At 41.0% G+C, this 26,692-nt stretch overlaps 1 protein-coding gene across 8 annotated transcripts; it reads left to right on the forward strand.

Moving 5' to 3' along the window:
• The first annotated feature begins 1,222 nt into the window (after positions 1 to 1,222).
• lmo7b (LIM domain 7b) lies at positions 1,223 to 26,692 on the forward strand. Of its 8 annotated transcripts, none has more exons than XM_079338734.1 (29): positions 1,223 to 1,393; positions 1,563 to 1,667; positions 5,890 to 5,960; positions 6,397 to 6,466; positions 7,905 to 8,011; positions 8,813 to 8,843; positions 11,787 to 11,900; positions 11,982 to 12,147; positions 12,876 to 13,005; positions 16,123 to 16,294; positions 16,423 to 16,571; positions 16,759 to 16,942; positions 17,058 to 17,660; positions 18,491 to 18,829; positions 19,354 to 19,468; positions 20,139 to 20,300; positions 20,378 to 20,550; positions 20,675 to 20,738; positions 22,481 to 22,506; positions 22,617 to 22,724; positions 22,841 to 22,906; positions 23,260 to 23,453; positions 23,689 to 23,733; positions 23,962 to 24,014; positions 24,110 to 24,281; positions 24,388 to 24,564; positions 24,675 to 24,780; positions 25,770 to 25,881; positions 26,118 to 26,692. In XM_079338734.1, the coding sequence occupies exons 1-29, from the start codon at positions 1,343 to 1,345 to the stop codon at positions 26,138 to 26,140; spliced, it is 3,888 nt and encodes a 1,295-aa protein (XP_079194860.1). In that variant the 5' UTR covers positions 1,223 to 1,342; the 3' UTR covers positions 26,141 to 26,692. The 8 variants fall into 8 exon arrangements, with proteins under 8 accessions (XP_079194860.1, XP_079194863.1, XP_079194862.1 ...); XM_079338733.1 differs by having other exon boundaries at positions 1,224 to 1,393; positions 22,835 to 22,906; XM_079338735.1 differs by having other exon boundaries at positions 1,224 to 1,393; positions 22,835 to 22,906; positions 25,770 to 25,872.

The raw sequence follows: 26,692 nt of genomic DNA on the forward strand, positions 1-26,692 counted from the left end.
ATAAAAGAGGAAGAGAGAGAGAGAGAGAGCAAGAGACCTACCCTTGAAACACACTGTCATAGTTTGCATATATAGCATCAGGCTGCTGCTATCGTTACAGGGACAGACAGGGAGTGTGAGGGTGAGAAGAAACAAAGAAGAGACAGACTCAGAGTGATGACTGTAGCCTAACCAAGCATGTTCTTTAACACATTTGCCATTTAATGCAGTCATCCGCTAAAGTTAATGGATTACTGATGCTTTTAAATATTTCAAGCCTTAATGATAGCTGTGAGATCAGACTCGACTCTGAATCATCAGTGAGAGGGGAACTGTGCTCATCTGAATATTTGGCAAACAACGACGGGGTGCTGGCAGATGTATATGCTTAAATGTCGTATAATATAAAGCAGGCCACTTTCAAGCCTAAAAGTAGTAAAGTGCAGACAAGACTTTTATAGCCTCTACAACTGAGGACCCGCTTATGTCCTCAAAGGGGGATATACTTTCTAAAGTGTAGCTGAACTAAGACAAGGTTAATATTTAATGGAATTATGTTGGATAAAGGCCTTATCAATTTTTACAGCATTCACGGCAACTTAAAATGTAACTTATCTTCTTTAACTTAATAAATTGGACTTAGCATTTCACCTGGATTGTGCGCAGTACATTGTACTTCATATTGTGCAAGCATTTGAATCATCAGACCACATTTTTAGTTTTTGGGGGGAGGGGAACTTTCTTCCAAGATGCAGAATGCAGATGAAGAGAGATAGGAAATGTGGGAGGGAGAGAGTGGGGGATGACATGCAGCAAAGGGCAGAGGTCGGATTCAAACTCACGACCACTGTGAATAGAACTATAGCCACCACACAATGGTGGGTGACATGACCACAAGGCAATGCTGCGCCCACGTACAAATGAATTCAGAATGTTTAAGCGTATTGTAAATTAATTAATCCCAAACTATTAAATGTTTCAGGTGTGTTAAGATATGTGCAGTTGGTAGGACTAAAATGTAATTCAAAAACTCCCTCACCTTGTGTAACGGACACTATAAATAGCATTTGTGTTAATCAGGTTCTAAAATAACATCAATTGCCTTGCCTGGCTTTGCTGCACACCTGTGAACAGTTCTATGCAAAGTGTAGTTCACCAGCAGGCCGCCAGGGGGGTTAATGAGATACTATCTTCACTCGGCTCCTCTCGGTTCCACTCGGTTTCCACGGGCTTCAGAAAGTTTGCTCGAAGTGTTTGAGTGGGCGGATTCCTCCCCTCTCCTCTTCACCCAATAAGCGGCATGTGTAAGTGATGGGAAGTTTGTGGCTGAAGCTATGGGCTGAAGTGTCCGCTCATAAACTGGATGTCAATTAGCGGAGAACTTTCACCGGTGAGCAAGCTGCGCACAGAACAGGTGACTTAACAAACCGGAAACATTTTTCAATCTACTATCAGTCTTTACAAGTTGTCTTCATGTTTTTGGAATTCATTTTTCATAATGCTCTAAATGTAAAGATGGTTTATGTCCTGTTTGTGACTTCCATGCTCTGTGTTAGGTAGTTTAAAGCTTCTTTCGCTCTCAGAGTCGTCTCTATCTTTGCTTGCTCAGGAGATTGAAGATGGAGTGGCGCCAGCAGACCAGTGTCAGCTGTGCAGACGCCTTCAACGAGGCTCAACGCTGGATTGAGGTATGGACATCATCTTTTTTTAAACAATCCTACAGCATCATAAATGTGCAACTATATCCGTGCTTCTCTTCTGATTTGAACGTGCAAGCAACCATGAAGATGTAGTTTCTTAATTAAGCCCCTGTGGAGAAATGTTTCCTATGAACAAGTGGCAGTCATTTCAGCCATGAAGGATCACTTGTCCATTGTTTGTGTAATTTGGTCTCTCCCTTGTTAGCCACAGTTGATAGAAGGGGACTTTAACTGAGGCACATTTACAGACTTATCTTGAGTTGAAATGCAAAGCGTGCCTTGATAAGACTCAGGTGAGTTTTGCCTCCAAAAACAGAAACACTTTGTGAGGATCCTTTGTGGTTTGCAGATAAAACATGATTTGACTGTAGACAGCTTCACAGGGGAGTGCACATGTAGGACAGGCAGGTAGACTATAATAAGGTGATGTTTTAAAGAGAATTTAACACTTTCATGTTGCTTCTATAATGACTGCCCCCTCATGTGTTTTGCTCTGACAAGTCAGTTCCCTGCACATATGCTGTGGTTAATGTGATAAGTGCATGGTGTAGGCAGGTTGTTCTGTGCACACATTGTGGAGGATGTGGTTTTATAGAACATTATGTTACCAGGTTCCTCATGTAAAAACATGGTAGAAGTTGCAGTCCTTAAGTCATAACCAATGCACACAACTTGCACGCTTTGAGAGCTGAATGTTGACCAACTCTAAATGGGACCATTAATGTCGACTGTGTCTGAGTGGATCATTATGAGAATTCTGTCCAGAGCTCTTTTGGCGGTGAGCCCGTGCCAATTTTACACGTCTATTTTCCTGCACTGACGGATGAAAGGTTGGCTGAACACTGATGAGGTCTGTTTGTGTTGGAGTGGTAAACAAGGCAGGCTGCGTTTAAGGTAACGCTAAATGGTGTCATAAATTCTTTCTCGTGCCAAGCAATAGTAAACATGTTCGCACTAATATTCACTGTTACAGATTGCAGAATAATGCGCTTCTGTAGGCCGATATGAAAGCATCCAGAAATGGTCGCTGTTTATCATCAGCTGCAGCCATCTCATTGGCTGTTTCACTGGAGGAGTAATAGAAATGAATTTGCCTCCTTTTACATCATGTAAAGCAGGTTATTTAGTTTTTGGATGCAATAGCAGCCGAACAGTCCAACTCTGTCTAAAGACAATACCATCTCCTGGGATGAGTTTGACCTCTTCATTGTGGTGGGGTTTCATTTGGTTTAAAACATTGCTCCAGCAAAATGTCTTTTATTGATTAATGTGCAAGTTATTTTTGAATTATTATATATTTAAAAAATAAAATAAATAGTAAAAAAATACTGGCTTGGATTTCTTGTGGCTGGAGGTGAAGTCTCTAAAGATGTTATATCCAGACATGTTTGCATATTGTTGTTTGTTTGATCGGGACATATGTAATGACTATTTCTTCATACTTCATGTAAAATAAATAGACGATGCACTCATCTCATGCACGTCCATGTTTTTAGCAGAAATAATGATGCTATACAAATACATTCCTTATGATGTAATTCAAATAAGAGACTAAAATAAGGACTGTAAGAGAAGACAAAGTAAAAGCCCACAGACTTGATTCTGTTTCAGCCACTGTTTTACTTGTTTCTGGATTGAGGTTAAACATCGATTCATAAAAGAAAAGTTAAAACTGGCCCTACTGTGTATGGTGGTTTCTTTCTGGGATTACTGATCCATCGTTTCAGAACCTGTTTATGAAATGATCTGATGGGTGTAGTTGTTCGGTTGGCCTAGCTTCAAACAGTATGATGAATTAGAAAATATCGCTGTGCTGCTTTTAGAGGTACATATTGTCTTGTGAAATGATAAATTTAACTTTGTTCTGACAGTTTTGCATTCTTTTTGTGTTCGTCTCATGTGCCTCAAACTTCAGCTGGGAATTTGTCTAAAAATGGATCCAACAAATTTGAACGTGTTGATCATTGATCTCTTTACTAAATATTTCATTCACTTTGCATTTTATTGAGAAACGCACTGAGCTCATAGTTCAAGGTCAGATGATTACTGTGGAGCCCCTTTAACTCACTGGAGAATATCTGCTGCCATCTAAAGGTGTTTTTTGTGTGACTGTTTGTATGACTGTTCCATCTGAACACATTTGGCAGCTGACTCTTTTGCAGATGCTAGGTAAATCTTTTTTTTATTTTTTATTAAAGGTTCACAGTATCAAAATCTAAAAAATACTTTTTCCTACTACACTGCCTTGTTTCGGTAAGGCGCCTCAGTTTAGTACCTTGGTCTAAAATAAAATAGTTTAGTGTGCAAAAGGTGATTATACCTTCAAGTTGTTAGCTACAGTTTTTTCAACAGCCTTTGAGAGTATAGAGAGTATTAGATTGCTATTGGGCTGACCTGGTCAGGTGCTCCTGCCTTGGGCATTTGGGTTATAATTGCTGTTTTCCAGTCCGGTGGGAATCCATTAGTTCTGATGGATATGTTGACCACATGTTACTGAAGTTCAAAGATGAGAACTGTGGTGTTTTTTTTTTTTTGTTATAATAAAAATGGTCTCCAAGCCAAAATGACCCCTTACATCTTGCCTTAATTGCATGATAACTTTAACAGTCTTGCTTTGCTCTGCCCATAAAATATAGAAGAAGGCTCAGGGATTTTTGTATCGATCTGTTTGCTAAATAGGTTGAAAACTTGCTGCCTTTTTTTTTTTTTTTTTTTTAGAACAAAAAAAACCTATTGAGCTGTAAAGACCAAAACTTTTAAATACTTAATTTCCTTTTAAATTGTTATATTGTAGACTTAAAGAAGCCAGAAACGACACGTTTGAGGCATTTGTGCTAAAAGAAATGGTTAAAGTGGGTTTTCTATTATCGAAGTAGCTGCAGCAAAGTTGATTCCATCACCTGTAAGGTACTGTGTGTGGGGGGGCCAATACGAGCTTTATTGTGGGCACAATTATACTTCCTGTATCTGATTATTTTGCTTTTGATAAACTCTCCGCTTTCTCAAGAAGTTATAATCGTAGACAGTTGGTAGAAATTGATTGCGCTTGTGACTTCAGCAGTCATTTATTGAAATGACCAATTTAACTTTTGTTTTTGCAAAACAGACAATATCCTGACCACACGATTGTGTTTCATTGTGCAAACCGGGCAGTGCATTGTTTGTCTGATTCCACTGAGAATGATTTGCTCCGTGCCCGCTGCCCAGATCTACCAAGAACGTATTGTGATGGTGGATTCCTGGGAGGACTAATTAGTGAGAAGAATAGCCTTTTGGGGCCCTCTGTTCGTTGTGGAGCCGAACCTTAATGGCCCCATTTTTATGGCCTCGTTACACAGCCTGCTTGCCTTGTGCTCACTTCTGTCATGTTAATTCATTGAGGTGTTGTATTCTTTGATTTGACCAAAAACATATTTTCAATTGTTTAGTGGGAATGTTCACCCGATTTATGCTCTTTAAAGGGCCCATTGTTTTTCCTTGTTGAATAATTTGTTTATTTTTTGAGAGATAAACTTAAACTTTGTCTTTGTGAAGTTTTGGGGCAACTTTTTCGAGGTGTATGTTAAATCCTAACTGTGTCCAGTGCAAGTTTGTCACTGATTTAGACCAGACTCCCCCCATACCGACCATAGGGAAAGTACTGTAGTTATGGCCATTAATCAGTAGGACTGATGGTTAGCCGGGAGGTGTTTCCAGATCCAGCTCAGATAAAATCAAACATCTATTTGTACTTTGTGGAGACGTCACTGTTGACAGTGAATGAACCAGCACTGAGGCAAACATTAGCTGGCATGCTGCTGTCGGCAGAAATCTAAAGTACAATCTCAAATAAATGTCTTGCTAAAGAAAAGGAAATCCTTCATCACTCATGGACTGACGCAGATCAGGCTGTAACATTATATTACCACAGTCTGGATAAAATAGGTTCGACCTACTTGTCTGACTGTCCTCAGAGAGCATCAGAGCAGTCAGAAGACTGGAGCTGCCCTGCCCTGTTTGTGATTGCTCTCATTTTTACAGCCTCTTTTCAAAGTTTAGTCCTTCATGTAATTGATCTTTATTGCTCTGTGTACAACTTCTCCTCTGCTGCCCCCCTCTCCAAAGACCTTTACAAAGTTTTACTCTGGACACAGTTCTATCACAATTCGATAGCATCACTCCAACATGCCAATGTCCGACCGATATCTTCTAACAGTGTTTTCTTTTTTAGGAAGTGACTGGAAAATCGTTTGGTTGCAACGACTTCCGTGCTGCCTTAGAGAATGGAGTCCTGCTGTGCGAGTGAGTGTCGATGCACAACCGTGAATGTTTGGTGTCTTTTTAGGCTTTAATTGAAGGTTATTGATTTCGAGCTTTATTTCCATTCAGAGTATAGTCAAACTTTTTTTAACAAGGCTTTTTTTTTTTTAGCTTGAAGCCTTTGAAATGTGGTAAACAAACCAGTGAAGCGATTTCAGAATGAATAATTTAGATACCCTCACATAAGAACATTTTAGTACAACAACTTTCTGTTTTTGTATCATCAATAGATTGTTTAGAAGTAAAAAGCCCATAAGTCTAGTAATGAAAGTCGGCTTCAAGCTGTTTATTTACAATCATACTTCATCACACTCCTGTTGACTTTTCTTATTTTTGGATTTCCTTTTTATTTTACAAAGGTTGGCTACAAAAGTCTCAAATGTGTATAGTAAGGCTGGATTTCTCCTTTTCGTCATAGCTTGATTAACCAGTTGAAACCAGGAATCATTAAGAGGGTGAACAGGCTTTCTACTCCCATTGCTGGCCTGGTGAGTCTTTGTAAACTGCTTACTGTGTGCGAGACAGGTAATGTGCATGTTTTTTTTTTTTGTTTTTTTTAACATCCATTTCTTTTTTACAATACCATAAGAACATAAGACGGCCCTTAGTAACCAGGAAGTTCTGATACATTGTGCGGTTTCCTGCATGAGGCAGTGATAGACGGGTTCACCACAGTTTGAAAGACTGTGAAACTTCCTTTCAGAGCGACAATCCAACATCTGAATATGTCATGATTTTTTTTTCTTTTATTGGTCATGAATGCAATTGCTGACTTTTATTCTGGCTTCAGGCCATGTTTGGATTGAACCACCTAAGTATGATTGCCTAAACTGCCCCAAGCAAGGGCAGGTAGAGATCAATTGCATCTTGCCATTAGAGAATAATAGACATTCTGCTACAGAGACTAAAGTGTCTGTGATGGTGGAGTGTGAGAAACAGCAGAGATTCTGCATTTATGTGACAGCCTACAGGACCGCACTGGTGGTTTTGCGCGGGTGGTCTTGCACATTTGAACTCGTTAATTATGAATTAAGTGTACTTAACATTACTGTTGATGTTTATTAAAAGACAGCACAGAGGTCTACATTGATGTTCTACCCTTCAAGTTATTTGAATAAGTAGAGACTGAACATGCTGTTTTCAGAACCCTTAACTTCCTTTAATTTACAGTATAATGTCTTTGCATGGTATTTATGATTGGAGCTGTAAAGGTGGAGTCAGTAGCATTGTGTTGCAGCTTGTAAACACATCATTCAAACTGGGCCCTCTGGGCTCATCACCCCCCAGAGGCAAACACTCGATGCAGGATATACCTGTACTGTGTGTCTGTTTACTGCTTGTTCCTACACCGCAAGCTTTCACAAGATAAACACCAGTGTCTGTCCAACAGAAAGCAGGACAACTCCTCATCTGCAATTGGAGGCTCACCCTTGTTTCGGAGCAAGCTTTATCCACGCAGCCTTTCTGCTCACTGTCAGCACATTTTATATTTTCTCTCCTTTACCGCTACCTTCCTGTCCGTTCTATTCACTGGTTTGAATCTTGTCCAATCGCTGACTCATGTTTTGGAAAAAGCTACCGACTGTATGGTTAAATTAAAATACTTCGGTTTCTCTGTTAATTCAGACCGACAAATCCTGCAGTGGATCTTTTTGCCACTAGAGCATGCTAAGGGATTATCTGACACGTTAGTTTCCTGTGCAGTATCCTTACTTATTTGCTACAAGTGGTTAAACCCTAATGCTAACACATGTCCTGTAAACTGAGTCCAACATTTTTGGTTTCATTTCATAAAGTAAACAAAAGCTTCATGCTACAATCTGAGTCCGCTTCCTTTTATTTTCATCATTCTTATGGATGATTGATAAAAAAAAGTATCAGTACGGTCCCTGCTCTTATCGTAGTCTTTGTGTATGTTCTCTCCAGGATAATGTGAGTGTCTTTCTCAAAGCCTGCGGGAAACTGGGACTGAACGTCTCTCAGTTGTTCCATCCAGGGGACCTGCAGGACCTGTCCACTCGTGCAACACTCAGGTGGGCTTTACTCTCACGTTTCTGGGTGCTGATACCACACGTTGTGTGGACAGTGTGTGCTCAGCAAACGTGAAGCCTGTTCCAACTTTTACCCGATTTGTATCATCAGTTGAGAAATAAAGTTAAAGGCAGGGCTCCCTCAAAGAGCCACGCCCCTCACTTACATGCACCAGCACCATTGATCCAGAGGAAGAGTTCAGCTCGTGCATGCATGGGGTTGAGATGCTTGACTGGTTTATAAAAAAACTAATTGTCATTAGACATTGGTCGACGTTTTTACGAGTTTACAAATGCTACAGATGACAGATTTTTTTGTTTTTGTTTTTTTTGTTTCTTTGTTTAGTTATTAATTACTGCCAGAACATAAAGACAATTTCAACCAGCATACTAAGAAGTGTATCTGGAGGAAATGACCTCCCCGGCCTTTAAATTCACTTTCACACAGTGAAACATTTTGTTTCGGCTCTTCTGGGACATTTAACACTAAGTGTTTGATGGATTGCGATACCTGTGCTGAAAAAGGTTTTTAGTTTTGGATGATTGTCATAGCTGCTTTGCATTTATAAAGATATTAACATTGCCTGACAAGCTGCTGATTCATGCCAGGTGACTCAGTGTTATTCTGATAAGCGGATGAATATTTGAGTTTTGCAAATTAAATAAGTCTCACTCCCCCCCCCCCCCCCCCCCAACAGCTCTGTATCTGTTTGACTGAACAATAGCATATTGGGGGTGATAACTGTATGCTCTGTCACTCTGTCACATTTTAAAGTTTACTTTTGTTTTCCTTGTTTATTTTAGACGAGATGAAAGCAACAGAAGACTCAAAAATGTAAGTTGAACAGAAAGATTCCTCATTTATTTTCCTCCTCAACGTTTTTTTCTTCGATTTATTAATTCATTTCTTTTTCCCTTGTGTACTGAAGGCTTGAGAAACTAAGTGGAACTTTGTCCCACCCCACCTAAACCTCTTAAGTTCCCTTAACACTGACACAAAATGTCCGTCCAGGTCCCAGGATGTGGACTGGTCCCAGCTCCAGATCCAGTTAATGAAAATCCCACCAGCAGAGTGATGATGGTCTAGGGTGTGTTTTGCTGATTTGAGTTTAAGGTTCATACTTAGAAGCTGCCTTTAAACCCCAGAAAGTGTGTGCCACACTAACCCTTAAACTGCATCTGTGAACTCATTGCCTCACATGCTGTGTTTATGTGTTGAACATGTGAGGACTGTTACTGTATGTGTACACGCCTGTGTGCACTGCTGGTATTTAACATGTTCCAAAGCTGATGAGTTTATCTTGGAAGCCTCATTTGAATCACACAATAGCTGACAACTTGGACCCAGTAATGAGGCTGCCTGTCAGAGCTCTCTTTCTTTGGATCGGGTGTTGCAAATTTTTTTTTTTTTCATTTTACCAATTAGGGTCAATTTGCATCCAATGAAATCCACCGGGGTCCCACCCCACCCCCCACCCCTCTGGAACAACACCACAAATAATTAAAATGGAGTTGCTCAATAATTTATCATAATTTCCAATCGTTTGAAAGTTGTAAAGCAGGGCTGGGTGTTGTGCTGAGAAACTGTCACAACCTCAACTAAAGACACATTTCCTTTACATTCACTGACAGTGTCTGTTTGGTTTTGTAAGCCTGTTATTGAGTTTTCTTTATTTAACATTTCAAGTCATTTTGATATAAAACTGTCTCAAAGAAAAAGGTTTACTCCATTGACTCTCTTTGGCTCAGGAGTTGAACGCTTTTTTAGATCAGATCAAAAGAAATGTCAACGTCTCAGCAAAGAATTCAGTAGTTTATTCTAATGTGTATTTTGTGATGACAGGAAACGGAAACGAAATTTCTTTAAATTTGTATCGGTGCATTAATTAGTTAAATACACAGCAGTGGAATTGTGTTGAGCCTCTTCCTTTTTGTCTCTGGAAGAGAATATAGAGCGTCTACAACCATGCACATGTCAAGGTTTCTGTGACCATGCATTTGCTACAGGCACAATATCTTATTAATTATGAAGCTATAATGTATTTACGTTGTCGTAGATTTTATGAATCTTTAAAATTCAACCTCCTCTGCCAAGTTATTTCTAAATAAAGCGTACTACTGCTAAATTATTGTTGGCCCACCTGATGATGGATTTTCAGGCTTTTATTCGATCACCAACTAAGATTTGAAATAATGACATTTAAAAGCACTAACCTGTGATGACCTGTTGCAGCAATTATTTGTGTATGTAGATTGTAAGCCTGTGCTGCCTGACGAACATAAAAGGTAACTCCTTGTTTTATCTCAGGCTGAACACATGAGGCAAAACCAGGACTTACCTTAGCGTCAGTGGCTTCATAGATAGATGGATACTTTATTGATCCCGAGGGAAATTCAAGGCATCCAGTAGCAGTATACAAGACGAGCAGGACACAAGACATTAGTTACAATACACACCCGCTGTCCGCCTCTCCTCTGTATACAATAATCCCCAAACAAGATTTAGAAGCCCTCCAATGTGACTAAGAGTAAACATAATTACAGAATAAAACCTGTGCAGTTAACATTAGCATTAACATTAGAATTATGCTTGTATAGCATAAATGTACATAACCTGTGAGGAGAGAAAACATGTGCTGATTAAAAGAGACCTGTAAACAGTTAAAGAGCCTTAGAAACAAAGTGCTGACCTTCTAGAAGTTTTGTGTTGTGCGTTCATCAAGTTTACCAGCTAACAGAACTGCAGAGAGGGGAGAACTCCATAAGCTAATAAATCTATGTATGATCGAGTGAAAAATCCAATATTAGCCCTTGCTTATGTGATATTGATCCTATACAGCTGAAATAAGGCTAGAACTCTAAGACCATTACTGTGTTCAGTGAATGCTTTCTATTGACCTGTAAGCTTCCTGCAGACGCTGATCAGAACAGAACGGGGAAACATTTACAAATACATTGATCACCTCTCAAAGTTCTCGTCCTTTCATCGAGGTAGCATTGTGCGCTTATGTATTTGGTCAATTCCATCATCTCTTCAGATCCTGCATGGATTTTTTTTTTTCATCCAGCTGCTCAGCGATGACTTTGTTTAGATATAAATGGAGCAGCAGCAGAGAGCCGAGGGATATCTACAACATTATAGGTCTCCATTTCCCCGTCAGGGGACAACTGCGCTTTAAGACAAATGTGAAGTAAAAATGTCAGATGGAGGCCGACATTTCACAGGCTGTTACTCCCTGTCTTTACTCTCAGCAGTCCGTTTAAAGATCTCTTGTTTTGTTTTTAAGAAAATCTCATCCCTAGGCTAGCTTAAGTGAATTTAGCGATGCCAGGGGAAAGTTTCATGACCTGTAATACATGAGGAAGGACGAGAAACAGATCCTTATTTTTGTTTCAGGATGATCTATTTAAAAAAAAAAAAACTCAATCTGGTACAAGCAGGGCTATCATTACTTCACTCTGGTCTGGACAGCATTATTTTTTTTCATGCTGATGTTTAAAGGTTTCATATTTTTTTATCAGGGTCATCATTTCAACATGATTTTATAAGTTCTCATATTTTAACTGGATTATTTGAAAGGAATGTTGTCTTCCCTGCTCTGTTTACCTGTGGTTTGAGTTTCTGTACATGTAAAGATGAGATTGTAGATGTTTGGGTGATTCTTGGCATTCCATAACTTTGCACAAACAAAATGCCATCATTGAAGTTCAACAAACTCCAACATTCCATCTGGCATATTTCATATGCTTTGATTTTGTTTTGTCCTTCCCTTCCAAGGTTCTGATCACGATCTACTGGTTGGGTCGTAAGGCTCACTTAGACGCTCTCTACAGCGGTCCACATCTTAACTTGAAGGCCTTTGAAGGGCTCTTGGGCTTGGCCTTGTCTAAGGTAAACTGGTCTTCTGGTCTTTTAACACAGTTGTAGTCCTTTCTTGTTCTGAACTACAATGACTTTGCCCTTCCAATCCAGGCTCTGGATGAGGGGGGTAATGTGTTTGTGAAAGAAAGCGGGTACAGAGAAGGCTGGGACCAGGACAAAGAGGAGTACCCGCATAAGAGGCCAAGCTATATGATGACCCATTCTGTGGACAGCGTCGACTCTCTGGAGCCTAGAGCCCTTCGCCCAAACAGTGAAGGTACATTTATCATCTCTATACTGTCGTCTTCTTCTTCTTCCTAATAATGTGTGAAAACAAAGTGTGCCTCTCTTTTCATTGGAGTGTAAACATTCTGCGCTGCAGTTTTCAGATCACTTGGTCATCATGATCCATCTCTTCATAATCGTCAATATTGACACCTGCTGTCCTTTTTCTTTTTAACACGATTTTAATGCAGTGGCTGTTTTTCGATACGTTTCTCACTTGTCCAAGCTGTGAGACACTCGTGTTGATGTTATGCAAACATCGGTTGCAACTTCAGCTTAAGTGGAAGGCATCATCTCATCTCCAAATGTATTGTTTTCCTCAAATCAAACCAAAGGTAGACGTGTCGACTACGACTTCAGTTAATTATTTTCTATATCCAGTACTTTGTCGTTCTAAACAAATGTTCTTGTATCAACATCATTCTGGAAACTGCTGATCCCCTGACTCATTCTGTCATGAGTCTGCTCCCTGCCGTGCTCGGTTTGCAGAGCACGTCAGTGACAAATTGGAGGAAGTTCAACACTGTGGTGATGGAAGAGTCGTGAAATATTTGACACATTGCTCACTCGAGGCTCGTCCACTTGAAGACCCAGTCATCCACTAAAGAGTTTGTTCCGCTCTGTTCTGAGAGGTTTTATTTTTTCTTTCCCTGTTCCCTTAACTCTTTTCTTTTCTGTTGATCATTCATCGGGTTGTTTTGTTTTTTTAACCATCTCAAGGTTGGGGAAGTGACGCAGAGGCCGAGCAGGTGTTCAAGATGGAGACCTCGATCCAGCAAAACAAAGGTGGCGTCCCACCATCACTGCCGCAGGGGGAACAAGGACGGGAGGAAAATGGAGTACTCGCCAGGTATACTGCTAATGCATCTCCTTTAAACACAGCGTTCACTGGATGCTACTAACTCACTCGTCCATAGCTGCTGAAGGACCGAGTGAATTTGGTTTGGTTTGTTCATTTAACCCTTTTGTTTCCTCGCTCAATTTTTAACCTTTTTATTTTTATTTTGTTTGCACATAAGTAATCAACATGATCCTCCTGCATGCTGCCATTTATTCACTTCTATCAGTAGTTTCTTTTTATGAAAAGCATGATAGGTTTACTTTGTCAAACTAGACTAAGCAGCTGAGTGATAAAAAAACCTATCATGATCAAGTTCTTGTTAATTGAGACAAGGACAGCTCGGTTGTTTGAGTATAACTAAATGCTTCTAAATGAGTTAAACTATTGCTCATTCTGTGTGGAAATTTGAAGGCCCATTTGCCTCCTCTGAGCAAGTGTTTGTTGTGCCACTCTTTACCCAGTTGTCCAGTATTTAACTCTGGAGACTGGGTCAGGGTCTCTTTGGCAGCAGTACTTTAACAAGCACTCACTCCTCGTCGGAAATGTGTTTGACGAATTCCACTGCCTTTTTTTTTTTTTTCTTTTTTTTTCCATTAATAGATGAATGTGGAGTATTTGATGATGAAGGCTGAGGTGTGTGTGCAATGCGCTTTGATCTTATTCTGCTAATTCAACTTTGAGCTGCTGTGTAAAAAAGAAAACGTTGAATGTCAGTGCTTTGCTCTGATGTTGCTCGTCCATACTACCCACTACTCATCTGCTTGGAAAATGAGATGTGCCAAGTGACCGAAACCTTATTTTCACAACTCAGCGATTCTTCTTGAAACGTTTGTCTTTCAACGTTTTGAAGCAGCTTTGTGCTGTCAAAAACAGTTTCTGAGACACTTGTATAACACCCCCCCCCCTCAAAGGGATGTAAACAGATGTGGGTGTACAACTCTTTGCCACAGCACTGAAGATGCCCCTATCTCTCCTCCACCTCCCCTCACTGTGACTCCTGTTTGTGCCGTTGATGAAGAGCTTTTCCTGCATGCCTTTTGCGAGGAAGACTCGGAGGATGATTACACTGATGCAGACCCGGTCCTAGATGACCTGTACTTACGGCGAGTACAGCAGACACTTCATCAGACTTCTACCAACCCGGACTTTGACCGCTTCCTGCCACGATATTGGACGCCTGAAGAGGAGACTCACGTGCGCACCATCTACCTCGGCTCCCAGAAAAGACCCTGGTATCATAAAATGCAAAGATTAAGGTGTGTTTGCTGCTTTTAACTTTTTTATGATGCTTGGCAGTGAACATTTAACACTCACATAAAACCAGTACAAGCCAAATCTAACACGATTCTAATTTGCTAAATTCTTAACGAGCAAAGATGTTGATGCATTATTTAACAGCAAGTCATGGTTTGGGCTTATTGTGCCTTCCTTAGTTTAATAAACATTTTGTTTGTGACCTCTGTTTGACATAATGGCATTATATCTTCTGTTGTATTTTAAAGCATTACAAAGTTTGCCAGTCAAAATGAGGAAGCTTGCACTAGTTTAACATGAGCTAATACTGCGAATCACAAAACCTGAAGTTCTTTGTCCTGTTTCCTGGAAGGCATTTTGTTTCCAATGTTAATTCTGTTTTACTCACTTCCTGTCTGTCCTGTTCCCTCTCTCAATGACTGCAGCCATAAAGCTCTGATGGGTTCTTCTGAGCAAGAGTTTGATGGTGATGTCATTTCCTGGCTTGTGACGCCTGTTAGAGAATGAAGCATCTCAGACACATCTGGACAACCTCTGAACCACATTCATGCCTGTCCTGAATAATTTCAATGATTGAGTGAACCTGTCATTGTTGCATTTGCTAAATTTGAATCAATCGGCAAACAAAACTAATTGATAAAGATGTGCACAGATTGCTCTGTAGATCCAATAAATGTTTAATGACACTACTTCTACTCTATGTTTTTCTCTTGCTCAATGATTTTTCCCTAGATACAGCATGTCTGATATCTGGCAGTTACTCTGTCACTTCTTTAAACTAATGATGTGAGGACTTTTACAGCAGCATGCTGAGTGACTCATCAAGGTTTAATAGATGACTCATACTGTTGTGTCATACCTAAATAGCCATAACAGGATCACGGTATTTATATTACCAAATGTTCTTTTCTGTGTGAATATGATGTGTAAAAATAAAGTGTGTTGAATAAAGAGACTGAAATTTATTTTATGCATTGATTCTGCCAAGGTCTTATGTGTTCTACTGTAGGTATGTGTCGTGGCTTTATTTTTTCATTGCACATCATCTTCATCATGTGGAGTATTTGTTTTGGTTACTCTATAGTGCAACATTGCGCTGTAAAGCAACATTGTGTTTATCAGTTTTTGTTTTTTTCTGGTTGTGTAGAGCAAATCAAATCCAGGTCGTACCTAAGAGAACATTTCAGGTCAACCCCGGCTGGATTTGGTAAGTCCTGAAAGTTTGGGGCGATCTTTGGAGCAACATGTTCTTTGGCTGCTTTGTCTTCTGCTTTTGTCGAGCTCACATACAGAGGAAATTGGGCGGCAAACATCATTTGCCTCGTCATGAAGATGGAGCACTTTTTGTACCTCCCACTATTAATTTCTTGGCAGAGACGTGACGGTAGAATTTATCACAAACTGCAGGATTGTTTGTCAGCGCAGTCCTGCTTCCTCCCATCAAGTGATGTCACAGTGTTGATTTACCATCTGCTAACTGCAGCTGGAAATGACTTTAATGTCACATCTGACATCCTCTGTTGCCCAGCGCAGTGCTATTACCTATTCCAAGATTTCATGGCTGTTGTGTAATCCAGACAGCAGCATCTGTTGCTATTTGTACTGCTGCGTTACTTGACTTGCGTGTTCGTCACTGCTCGCACTTTGCTAGCAATTCTGTTGTTTGGATGCAGAATGTGTCGTGCTGCTGCTGTAAATTCTGTGACATGCCAGCTTGTCTTCAAGAATGTGTCAGTTTAAAATGACATGTTTGCTGATTGCATTTCTGTCATTCATCATTTCTGCTATTGCTCTTGACTTCAGTCTCTCAATTTTACTGTAATTCCTTATTTATGATCGTGTTGTCCTTTTTTTGTTTTGTCTCTGTACCAGGAGCAAATCCCTGACCAACATCCCAATGTTGTACCCTGTGCGGAAAGTCCCTGCTGGTCACACCATGTATGATAATGTGTACCAGGATGCCGGTATGGCACAGAAGTGGAATCACGACGACAAACGCAAGTGCAGCATGGCTGCCAAGGACAGCGAAGCTCAGTGGCAGGATGTAAGTCTCACTGTTAAACAAAAAAGACCACAAAAAAAAACGTTTTGAGAAAGAAAAGGTCTGATGTCAAGCAGAGAAGATTTTTATGCAAAGGAAAATAAAAGTACTAGGTTATTAACTCTTTACAGGACTTGACAAAGTGGAAGAACCGTCGCAGGAGCACCAAGTCTGAATCCCGCAGAAAATCCCTGGACAGAGAGCATGTCATAAACCAGATGGTTAATGGGGATGGCAGAATTCTCGACAGAAATGGCGCACAAGAGGGACGACTTAAGAGGTACTACAAATGTAACAAAAAAATCTTTTGTCGCTCCCAAGAATTATAATCAAGTTTGTATGGATGGCCGCTGAGCTGTTTAGTATACCACGGTGAACTCTCGTAATATGACACATGCCCTCCCCCCTCATCTTTCTGCTTCCTTTTATTACTACATCTCTTCTTCCCTTACACGCTAATCTCCCAGAGACCAACAGTCACCACGCAGGCACAGCTCTGGCCCTCGTCCTTACTCCACCTCTCTTCCATTGAAATCAGCGAGCTTTGATCTGAAACCGCGTACTCGTGCTCTGCTGGCCCGTAGCTACGCCACCGAGGCACCTTACAGCCCCAAGGCTCCACTTAGCCCCCATATCTCAACCCATTCTCTGGTAAGTTAAATACCAAAATAAACCATTACGGGAAATATTGAGGCACATCTGCAGAATACTTACTTGTCTAACACGTGCACATAGCAAAATGAAAGCCTGTTTCACCTTCTTTTAGGGGGCATCCATTGGATCCATGCCCGTCTCTGATGGGATCATTTTGGGAGAGGAGACTCACTTTGCCTCTCTGGCTTCAGATGGAGCAGGAGTTACCACCCCTTCTCCAGACTGTTCTTTCAGCTCCCAGACCCATGTCAGAGCCCAGGGCAGCCTGGATCGTTTCGAAGCTACAGCTGAAACTGCTCAGTCAAAAAATGTCTCTACAAACCAAATCTCCACTCTGATCACAACTTTACAGTCGACCACGGAGTCGCCCAGCAACAGGGTTACATCTTGCGTTGACCCAAAAGTTACAACTCTTTGGCCTGATACAGACAATCAGCCAGGGATTGATCATCTGGCGGACTTGATACATTACAACCACAAGTCCCAAGAAGACATCCAGAAGGAATCTTGTGAACCAGCTGTACAGCACGGCCGAGGCCAGCAGGCTTCAGGCAGCTACAAGAACTTTTCCAGAGCTGGGTCATGGTCTGGCTCAGCCAGCCTTCCTCGTGGTTACAGGAGATCTGAGGGCTCAACCCGTCTCTCATCTGCAATCACAGCCAGACCCTTTGGGAGCAAGCAGTCCAGGGTGTCCTCACTATCCAGACTGTGTAATGTAAGTTTCATACCCAGATGACCTAAAGCACTGGTGCTAGTTAAACCAACTGCGAGTATACATTGAACAATTGACTATTACTCTTTGAGACAAACCTCCCACTTTGCATCCTAGTTTGCATCTGACTTGAGATGTGTCGGATCCTTTTTTTAAGAATGAACATGCTCTCAACATGCTGGTTATCGCAGTGAAGATTTTTGTGGTCTGACAGAAATAAACGGGTCTTGGAAATGGAAGTTTGCAGAGTTCTACAATCATTGGAGCTTTTAGAGTAGGAGGATGAACCCCCTGCAGATCTTAGGACCCACCACCACGACCCACATTTCTGATAATATTCAACCAACCAGATTTGTTAAATGAAATATTGTAGACGGTACTAAACGAGACAGAACAAAGAAACAAAGCTAGCATGTTGAAAAAGCACTTCTTGAAACCATACTTTTCTAGCCAAACATTAGTGACCCACTGAAAATGACTTTCCGACCCACCAGTTGACACTGGTCTAGATGGTACAGTATCTGGCTTAATGTCTGCACAGTACTCCTAAGTGTGCATCAGGCTCTTTTAATGTAAAAACATTAGTGGGAGGATGTCCATATGAGTGGGTGTTACCCTTGTTATCTTGGAGCAGCCTCCACATTAATGATACCATAGCTGCTGCACCATTGTGAAGAGTTAACTCAATGCAAAGTTTCACATTCACAATGCTGTGTAGGCTATAGAGATTCTTTACCAGTTGGACAGTGACATTTTAATACTGAAATATAAACCGTGAAATCAGCCGTCACTGTGACTGTACTTTCACTGTCCGTTGTCTTGTCCTTCTTTAGGTAGACAACAACCAAGGTCTGCTGTTGAAATGTGAGAAAGAGGAGTATCCTCCTCTACCCGCTGAATCGTCGCTTAAAAGGCAGACTGCAACCATCCACCTGAAGAGTCCGTTCCAGGCTGCAGTCTCGCAGAAGAAAGAGAAACCGGGCCTGCGGAGTGGTACAGATCAGAGGGAGGAGGGGAAAGGTGCCACTGTTTCAAAGCAGACTTCCTTCCAGGACCCCGGCTATCACCATCAGCCCTCCAGCCAAACCCTGTTACTACCACAGCCTTATTTAAAACTGCAGGACCACCACAACAAAAGCTCCACCCTTCATAGTTCTCTGGACCAATCAAAGGTATAATGTATTTTCAGAACCCATTGTAAAGTATATGCATTTAGTGAAGCACATGTAAACGAGGAAAGTTATCTTTGGACAGTTTGGATATTTGTAATCAAACTGGCCTTTAAGGATTATGAAACCAGATTCCTCTTTCAGTCGGGGTTGGTGCTGGTTGAAGACAAAATTAGCCACCAATAGCTCCGAAAAACATGCTGTTCCATTTGTCTTTGTTTTCCAAAGTGGTTTCAAGCTGTATCACCAGAAGCAGTTTTTTTTTTGTTCTATTTATTCAGACTTGGCACTATATTCACTTTTTCTTTACTTCAGATATGATTGTTAGGTTTGTTTTTTATTTTGCCAGAAGTGTGACATTTATATCAGGGCCACTGTAATGATTGAACTATGGTTTGTTTTTTATGTTATAAACTGGCCCTGTTGTGTCACTATTTGTGTAGCAGACCTCTGAAGTATTATGTTTCTAGGAAGCGTAGGACATTGGATCACAGGGTGTCAGCTTTACGTGTGTGTATGTGTTTCAGGTGGATCACAGTGACATGAGAGTGAGCCTAACTCTTAAACCCAACAGTAGACCGGACTTTGGTTTCCAGACTCACTGGGACTCCACTGGGGTGAGGGTCAAATTTATTCAGCCAGGTAAGACTTCTAGATTTATTGAACTGTGCTTCACTGTAGTTTGGCCTCATCAACATCACATTTAATGTTAAATATTAAGAGAAATAAAGACATTTTAATTTAAGGGAATGTATTTGTATGTGCAATGTGCGCTCTCTGAGGTTTTTCCATCAGGCAATATATTCCAACATCCTGCACTGAGAAGCAGATCAGTGAGAAACCTTGCACGAATTGTAAACTACTAAATGCAAACAATAATGCTTAAACACAAGAAATTGTCTGGTGTGGCTGGAGGTCTGTTGAAATGGAAAAAAGTTTCTGAGTTTAAATTTAATTTTCCCCAGTTTATTTTCAGTAAATTGACTATGTATGCATTAAACTATAAACTGCTCTACAAAATGTAGCCAATAGATTTTGAACTCCATCATGAATATTTAATTAGATGTTAGAAGATGTCTCACTTACTCGCTGCTATGTAGATTTGGTTTACTGGCCTCATTTTCAGCTCATGACAGAAACCTTGTCCTCAATACTCGAGCTTCTTTCTTAGCTCGTGTTAAAGTCTTTTTTTGAAGCCGCTCCCTTTTTTGGTCTGTCTGGTTTTATGCTACGCTGTCATCTTTCTACTTTTTTTTTTTTTTTTTTTTTTTTTTTTTTTGACACCTGCCCCCCCCTCCCCCCTCCTCCTCAGGCAGTCCAGCGGAGCTGTGCCAGCTGTGTTTGGACGATGAGATTGTGGCTGTTAATGGCATTGGAGTGGCACACATGAACTACACCCAGTGGAAGGATAAAATGACATCTTCCCTGCAAACCGGCAGTCTGACTATGGACATTCGACGCTATGGCAACAAAGGTGAGATAATAAGGGAAAGAGAACATTGTTTGTTGACAGTGTGGCCTTGGTTCATGATGAGTGGTTATTTTCATTAGATTGGAGCACCAGTGAGGAGAGTCATCACAACCAGCCAGGCCAGAGCAGGATGACCCTTAATCTAACCGCTTCAGCTCCCGTTCTGATAGGTTACCCTGATCACCATGCCAACAGTGGTGCCTCTGCAGACACCCCAGTGAAAGTGTCAAAATCCAATTGGCAGTGCGACCATGTGAGCAAATGTTTAAGCCAGTTATAATCCTCGGTTCAAAAATAGAAGCGACATGCTCTTCTCCTGCAGTATCATGATAAGTGGCGCTCATCAGGTGAATCTTGGTGTTCTTTCACCTGCCCAGGTTATGCAGGGTAAAGTCATGAATGGAGAGCTTGCTGACAACTACAGGACAGCCAGAACTAAAGGTAATAACAGGCATGAAATATTGTCACCGCAAAAATCGAGATAAACACCTCCTGCTGGAGTGGCTCCTCACATGAACTTTGTTCTGATGTACTTTCTCAACCAATCTGACCTTCCTCTTCATTTAGATAATAATATTAGAAAGAAAATTCAGAGGCGCAGGGCTGAATTTTTCAGACAGAAAGGTAAAATTCCCGTTTTAAGCTTGAACATTGTATGTAGAGCAGCTTTGGGGCCTGGGGCTTGGCTTGGTTCGGATGCTAAATAAAAGCAAAAGATTTGTGTAAGTAAAGGACTGTTTAATCAAAGCAGGGGACCTGGGAAGAAAATAAATTTATCTCTTCTTCTTGAAACATTCCACAAATGAATGTTCATTATTTGTCTTACTCGTTTAAAATGAACTGAGGCAACGCAACGTTGAAGGTCTTTGCACATCTTTGGTGAACACAGATCTGACGACCATCTTTGTCTTTACGACATACAGAGTGCTTCTTTTACTGAAGGTGTTCTGTGTTCATGCGATGTCATTTTTAATTGGTGGGTTTTTTTTTGTCCTTTCGCACAAAGGCTGGATTGTGATGCTGCTGTTCTTTGCAGTTGTTAATAAATCTGATGCATGTCCTACTACAATGGCTTCTCTCTTCAGGCTCTGCAGGATTCAGCTCATGGGTTTACTTGTGTGGTAAAAGTGTTTGCAGTGTGTGTGTGGTGTTTTCTTATTTTGACTGGGATGCATGCTGCTGTCTAAAACCCTTTTTTCTGTCTTTTTTTTCTTTTCTTTTTTTGTGGCGCATTTTTACCAAAAAGTCAAAGCAGAGTTGCTGTGATGCAGTGTGTGAACCCTACAATTGCAAGCTTAACCCTTTGCTTAACCATGTGTGTTTCTGCAGTATTGTGAAGCTGGGGATACATTAGACAATGTTTGCTGATTGACACAGAGACCTTCTGATTCTGATAGCCGGTCTAAAGATTAAAACCTAAATACTCCCATCTACTCAGCCACATGGGCCACCTTACATTTCATAGGTGTGATTAAAGACTGTATATAAAGACACATTGTTCTTGTTTCAGTCAAGCGTTCTGATCAGGTATTGCTGCAGGCCTGAAACTGCACAGACAAATACAGGAGGTAATTGTTTTGCCCTAATTGTACATTTTTTGTTTATTTCTAAGATGTACTTTTTGGCTTCTTTTTGCCTTATTCTGGTGGACAGGATAGTGGATAGAGTAGGAAATCAAGAGGAGAGAGTGAGGACGGACATGCAGAAGAGAGCCCCCCGCTTTGATGACTACAGCTTCTTTAATAAAAAATTTTTAAAAAATAAGCTGGGGGATGGGTGCCCCATGCTTTTATTGTATTTTGGCTTAGAGCTAACATTGCTTCCTCTTTATTTTTGTTGCATGGTGCACTGTGTAATTAGCCAACACATGTACAGTAAACGTTACAGTTCATGTGTTGGCTAATGCCTGAGCAAACGTTGTTGTCCTATGAAGTTAGATGCTTCCAAAGATCTGCTCGGGGTCAGAAATCCAAATATCTGCACCGTTTGGTCTCATGCAGTTGATATAGACACAAAGTGCATGATGCATAAGTCATCCATTGTTTGAGCCAACACATTTCCATAATGCTTTATATTCTCAGTCTAATGTATCTCCAGCCGATTTGTAACCTTTCGACGCAACTTGAATTTATTGATTACCTGACGTATGTTGTCCAGTACTGACTTTTTCTTTTCTTCCTCAGGAGGTTCAGAATCTGCAATTTCTGATGTAAGTTACCACCATCAGCATTACTCGATGTGTGTGCGTGTGAGAAGATTGTGTGTCCTGCGCTGTGATCTTGTGAGAATCTTTTTTTATTTACTTTTTTGCATCACCAGCTCCAGGTGCCATCGCTCAGCCCCTCCTCGTCCAGCTGGTCATGGGACTATGAAGAGGATCGAAGGCGTCAGGAGAAGTGGCAGGAAGAACAGGAGCGCCTCCTACAGGTGAACACTCTTTTCACCAGCACAGAATTGCAAAGAAAGATGAGGACCTGAACGCTCATTTTTAACTGTAATCATCATGTAACGATCAAAGATGTGTGTTTTTTTTTAAGGAGCAGTATCAGCGGGATCAGGAGAGGCTGGAGGCTGAGTGGCAGAAAGCACAACAAGATGCAATGGTGGAGGTGTGCATGCAGATAGTTTGTGACCTGTCTTAATTTTTACAAAGCAGCTTCTCCTGTGTGGTCATTGCTTTTTTGTATTTTATTATTCTAAAATGATCCTTTTTTGTATGACAGAGTATAAACTTTGTCTGGTGGATAAGCTAAGATTTCATGTTTTCCCAACATTGTGATGACATGTATTTTAACAGGAATAAGAACAACAGACCACCTTAACTTTTACAATTAATGTAACTACATGTACATGTATGTTTTCTAGCCTCAAATGCCGTTAACAAATACCATTCAAAATGAAAGTCATGTCCCTTGATACATTAAACTTCTTTCCCTTTCCTTTTTTTTTTGTGTATATAAAGAAGAGCACCTTTTCTGTTGGGCTAACCAACGGTAGTGAGAGCTTTTCCAGAAGTCCGTTTCATGTGAACGGACTGACAAACAAAAGCAGAGATGATGAGCGCAGCCTTGAGAAACATGAGCTGAAAGAATCAGGATCAAAGACTCAAAGTGATGATCCAGGAGTGCAGAGGGACAGGATCGATGGACGAGCCTGGTAAATAAACTTTTCCTCCGCTTGTTCTACTGCAAGTCAACATTAGCTCCTCTCCCTCACTCCCTCCGAGTGTAACAGTGTCTGCGTGTGGTGCTTACATTTAAATCAACCTTATTTCCCTTTTATTTTTTCTCTTTTATTTATCTTTTATTTATTTTATTTTTTTGCTCTGTTGCTGAACTGATGCGCTTCTTGTTGCTTTGTTCACATTCATGCTCTTCATGCTGCACCTCAGGGCTGAGGACTTATGTGGCTTTGCACAGCTGTCGCCTGCACACAGGTCAGAACATGGCAAGATCACGTTTCCTTCTCAGAGTGACTCAGTCCTCAGTTATTTATATTAAGTGTAGCTCTGGGCATAAAAGTCTGAGCTTTGTGTGTCTGTCTGCAAAGCTAAGCTAACAAAATATCATTTAAATAGTAACATTTCAAAACAATGTTAACCCTTGTGAAAGGATCACCCTCATAGTTTTGTGAATTAATTGGGACTTTTATTTTTTTTTTGGAGGGCAAAGTCCTTGTCTACCCCAGTATTAGCTGGCATTCACAAACAACCAAAAGGTATGATGATAACCCTCGCTGTCATATAATTCGTCCCTTTTTTATTCTGGTTATGTACTGTTCCAGGCTAACCTCCCTTGCTTTGATTGGTCCAGGTGAACAGAGGAAAAGCATGGGACACTCAGTTTCTCAGGTTGAGAAAGAGAGACAGCAGATTTTGGAGGAGATGAAGAAAAGGACTCATCTTCTGACAGACAACAGCTGGATCCGTCAGCGCAGCAGCAGCTTTCACAAGGAGCCAATGTATTTGGGTGTTCCTCTCAAGAGGTGGGTGCACCTGTACTATGTCCTAAACTCTTGGTCATTACGTTTGCTTGATAAATTTCTCTTACCACAGTTCAAATGCAAAGCAAATGTGATTTGCTGTCTGCAGGTACGAGTCTCTGGACGACCTGGATACTTTCCGCCAGAGCACGACATTCAGTTACACTCGTCCACAGTCAGCTGCCTCGGGTTATGGCGCTCCCAGTAGGAACTCATCCTCCCGCTACAGCACTGGAGGTATACCATTCCAGAGAAGTACAACCATTGACTCGGCTCATCAAGGCAGGTTGGTATGGATGCAAATATAAAGCCTGATTCTCTTGCGCATGTTTCGGCGTGTTCTTTTCTGTTTGGTCGTACATTCTGGCCTCATACTGTCGACATGTGCTGTCTCAGGATCAGTGGCAGGAGGACTTGCTGTGTGTGTGAACGTCTCCTGGGTAGTGGGGCAGCCATGGTCATAGAGACCTTAAGTCTCTGCTTCCACCTCGCCTGTTTCCAGGTGAGAGGTCACTTCAGATAAAGGTGCTGTCACAGTAGCTCCAAGCCTCTGCGAGTCACGACTCTGTTCTTCAGAGGGCCTCCTATTCGGTGCACAGTCTTCACTTTTATGTCAGGCATACAGTAGTAGGCAGATATTTTCTTTTTTTTTTTTAAGCTAAGGTTTTCCTCCTCCTGTTTCAAAAAGTAATCCCATCCACAAACTAAGTCCTCAATAACATCTCCAGCCATGTGAAAACACAAACGCACAAAAAAAAAAATCCTTGACATGCTAGTATTTTTTCGCCATTCCTCTGCAGTGACCAAAGTTATCCAATCAGGCGCCTTTGCTTGTCAACATAGTGGGACACATGCGTACACAGCTGTGTAAGCCTGTAAAACCTCCAGTTAGCGATAACAACAGGACACCTTAGTTCAGTTGTCATTTTGGGACATTTGAATAGGGCTGAAGACTATTGTGACCGTACCTTTAAGTAAGGCCTGTAGTTAATTTAATCACAATCACGTGTTGTTATAGGTTCATTTCTGCCACCTTTCCGTGCCTCCATCTTTCCGACCTGTCTCTCTCCTCATGCGTGTCCGGCTCCTGGCCTGGTGGCCAGAAAGTCTTTGTTAGGTTGTTCGAGTGCTGTTCCTCTTTTTTGTCTCCTCCACTGGTGATTGGTTTAGAGCAACACGCCCACCACTCGTCCTGCTTCACTTTTTAGACGCTCACTGTGAATATGTCACTGGTTGCGGTTCCCCTGATTGACTTGACTTGGCTTCATTAGCATGTAGACGTCACAGTCGGTTTTACTTCTTCAACCCTCTGCCCTGTATGTGTTGCATGCGCACAAAACAGCCTTAAAATATTTATAGATTGTATGTGTTGTCGATAAATAAAGCTTCCTTCAGTGCTAAGGTTTCACATATTCTGCTGACACAAAGGCGTTGCAGGTCAGCTTTGTTTGAACAGTCGTCCAGTGTTTTCTCACCTCTCCCTCCTCTCAGTGTGTGGGCTGCCAGCGACACCTTGGAGGAACTGAGACTGGGGTCCAGGTTCGAGTCCGAAACAGGAAGCCCTTCTGCGAGCCTTGCTATTTTCATCTCAAGTGTGAGTATTGTGAGACAATCAGTTATACTTATTTTCTCGGGCAGCATGTCAAACGTCATAGTTTTGTAGCCATTTAATTATTTCTTTATAGTTTATTCCATAGGGACAATCTCAGATTGTTGATTTTCTTGTAATTATTGACCAACACAAAATGTATTTGGTTTGGGCTTTATTAATGTCCTGGATATTTAAATTTGCAAAGTAAATACAGTTCTATTTTTGATGATCTTCTATTCAACTTTCAGCCCCTTGTGCCCCCTCCATGTGAGCAGCACACCTCACTCAAGATTACGGAGTAGCACCAGAGTCGGTGGGAAAGAACACGGAGTGATATCATCCACACAGCCAAGCCACGTTTTTGTCCTACAATAACTGATGAGAAAGTTGTAAACTCTATGATGTGGTATAAAATGTCATGTGTGGATCCACAGGTGAATAATACTCTTGGCTTCTGTTCTTTCAAACATAGTTAATGTAGATCTTAGTGTGTCTGTCCTTTCTTCTGCTAATGTGTTTTCAGTCAAATTTAATATATGAAATAAAGTAAAGAAATGATTAGTGTTTGATACATAATGTTGTTTGTCATGTTTGTCAGTTTTAGTTTCATATTTTCCTAATAGTGTTTTAAAGAGATAAAGATAACCAGCATTAATGTAACACATGTATGGAGGCACCTTTTTAACTGGCTGAACTGACGCACTTTGTTCTAATCTCACTAAATACACTCTGGGATGAATTGGTGGTTTGTCAAACACTTGTATCTCTAACATAAAAATGACCTAAAATAAAATGATGATTGAATAAAGTACACTGAGCTTTA

Source organism: Symphodus melops (assembly GCF_947650265.1).
Source record: "Symphodus melops genome assembly, chromosome: 3".
NCBI classification, from domain to species: Eukaryota; Metazoa; Chordata; class Actinopteri; order Labriformes; family Labridae; genus Symphodus; species Symphodus melops.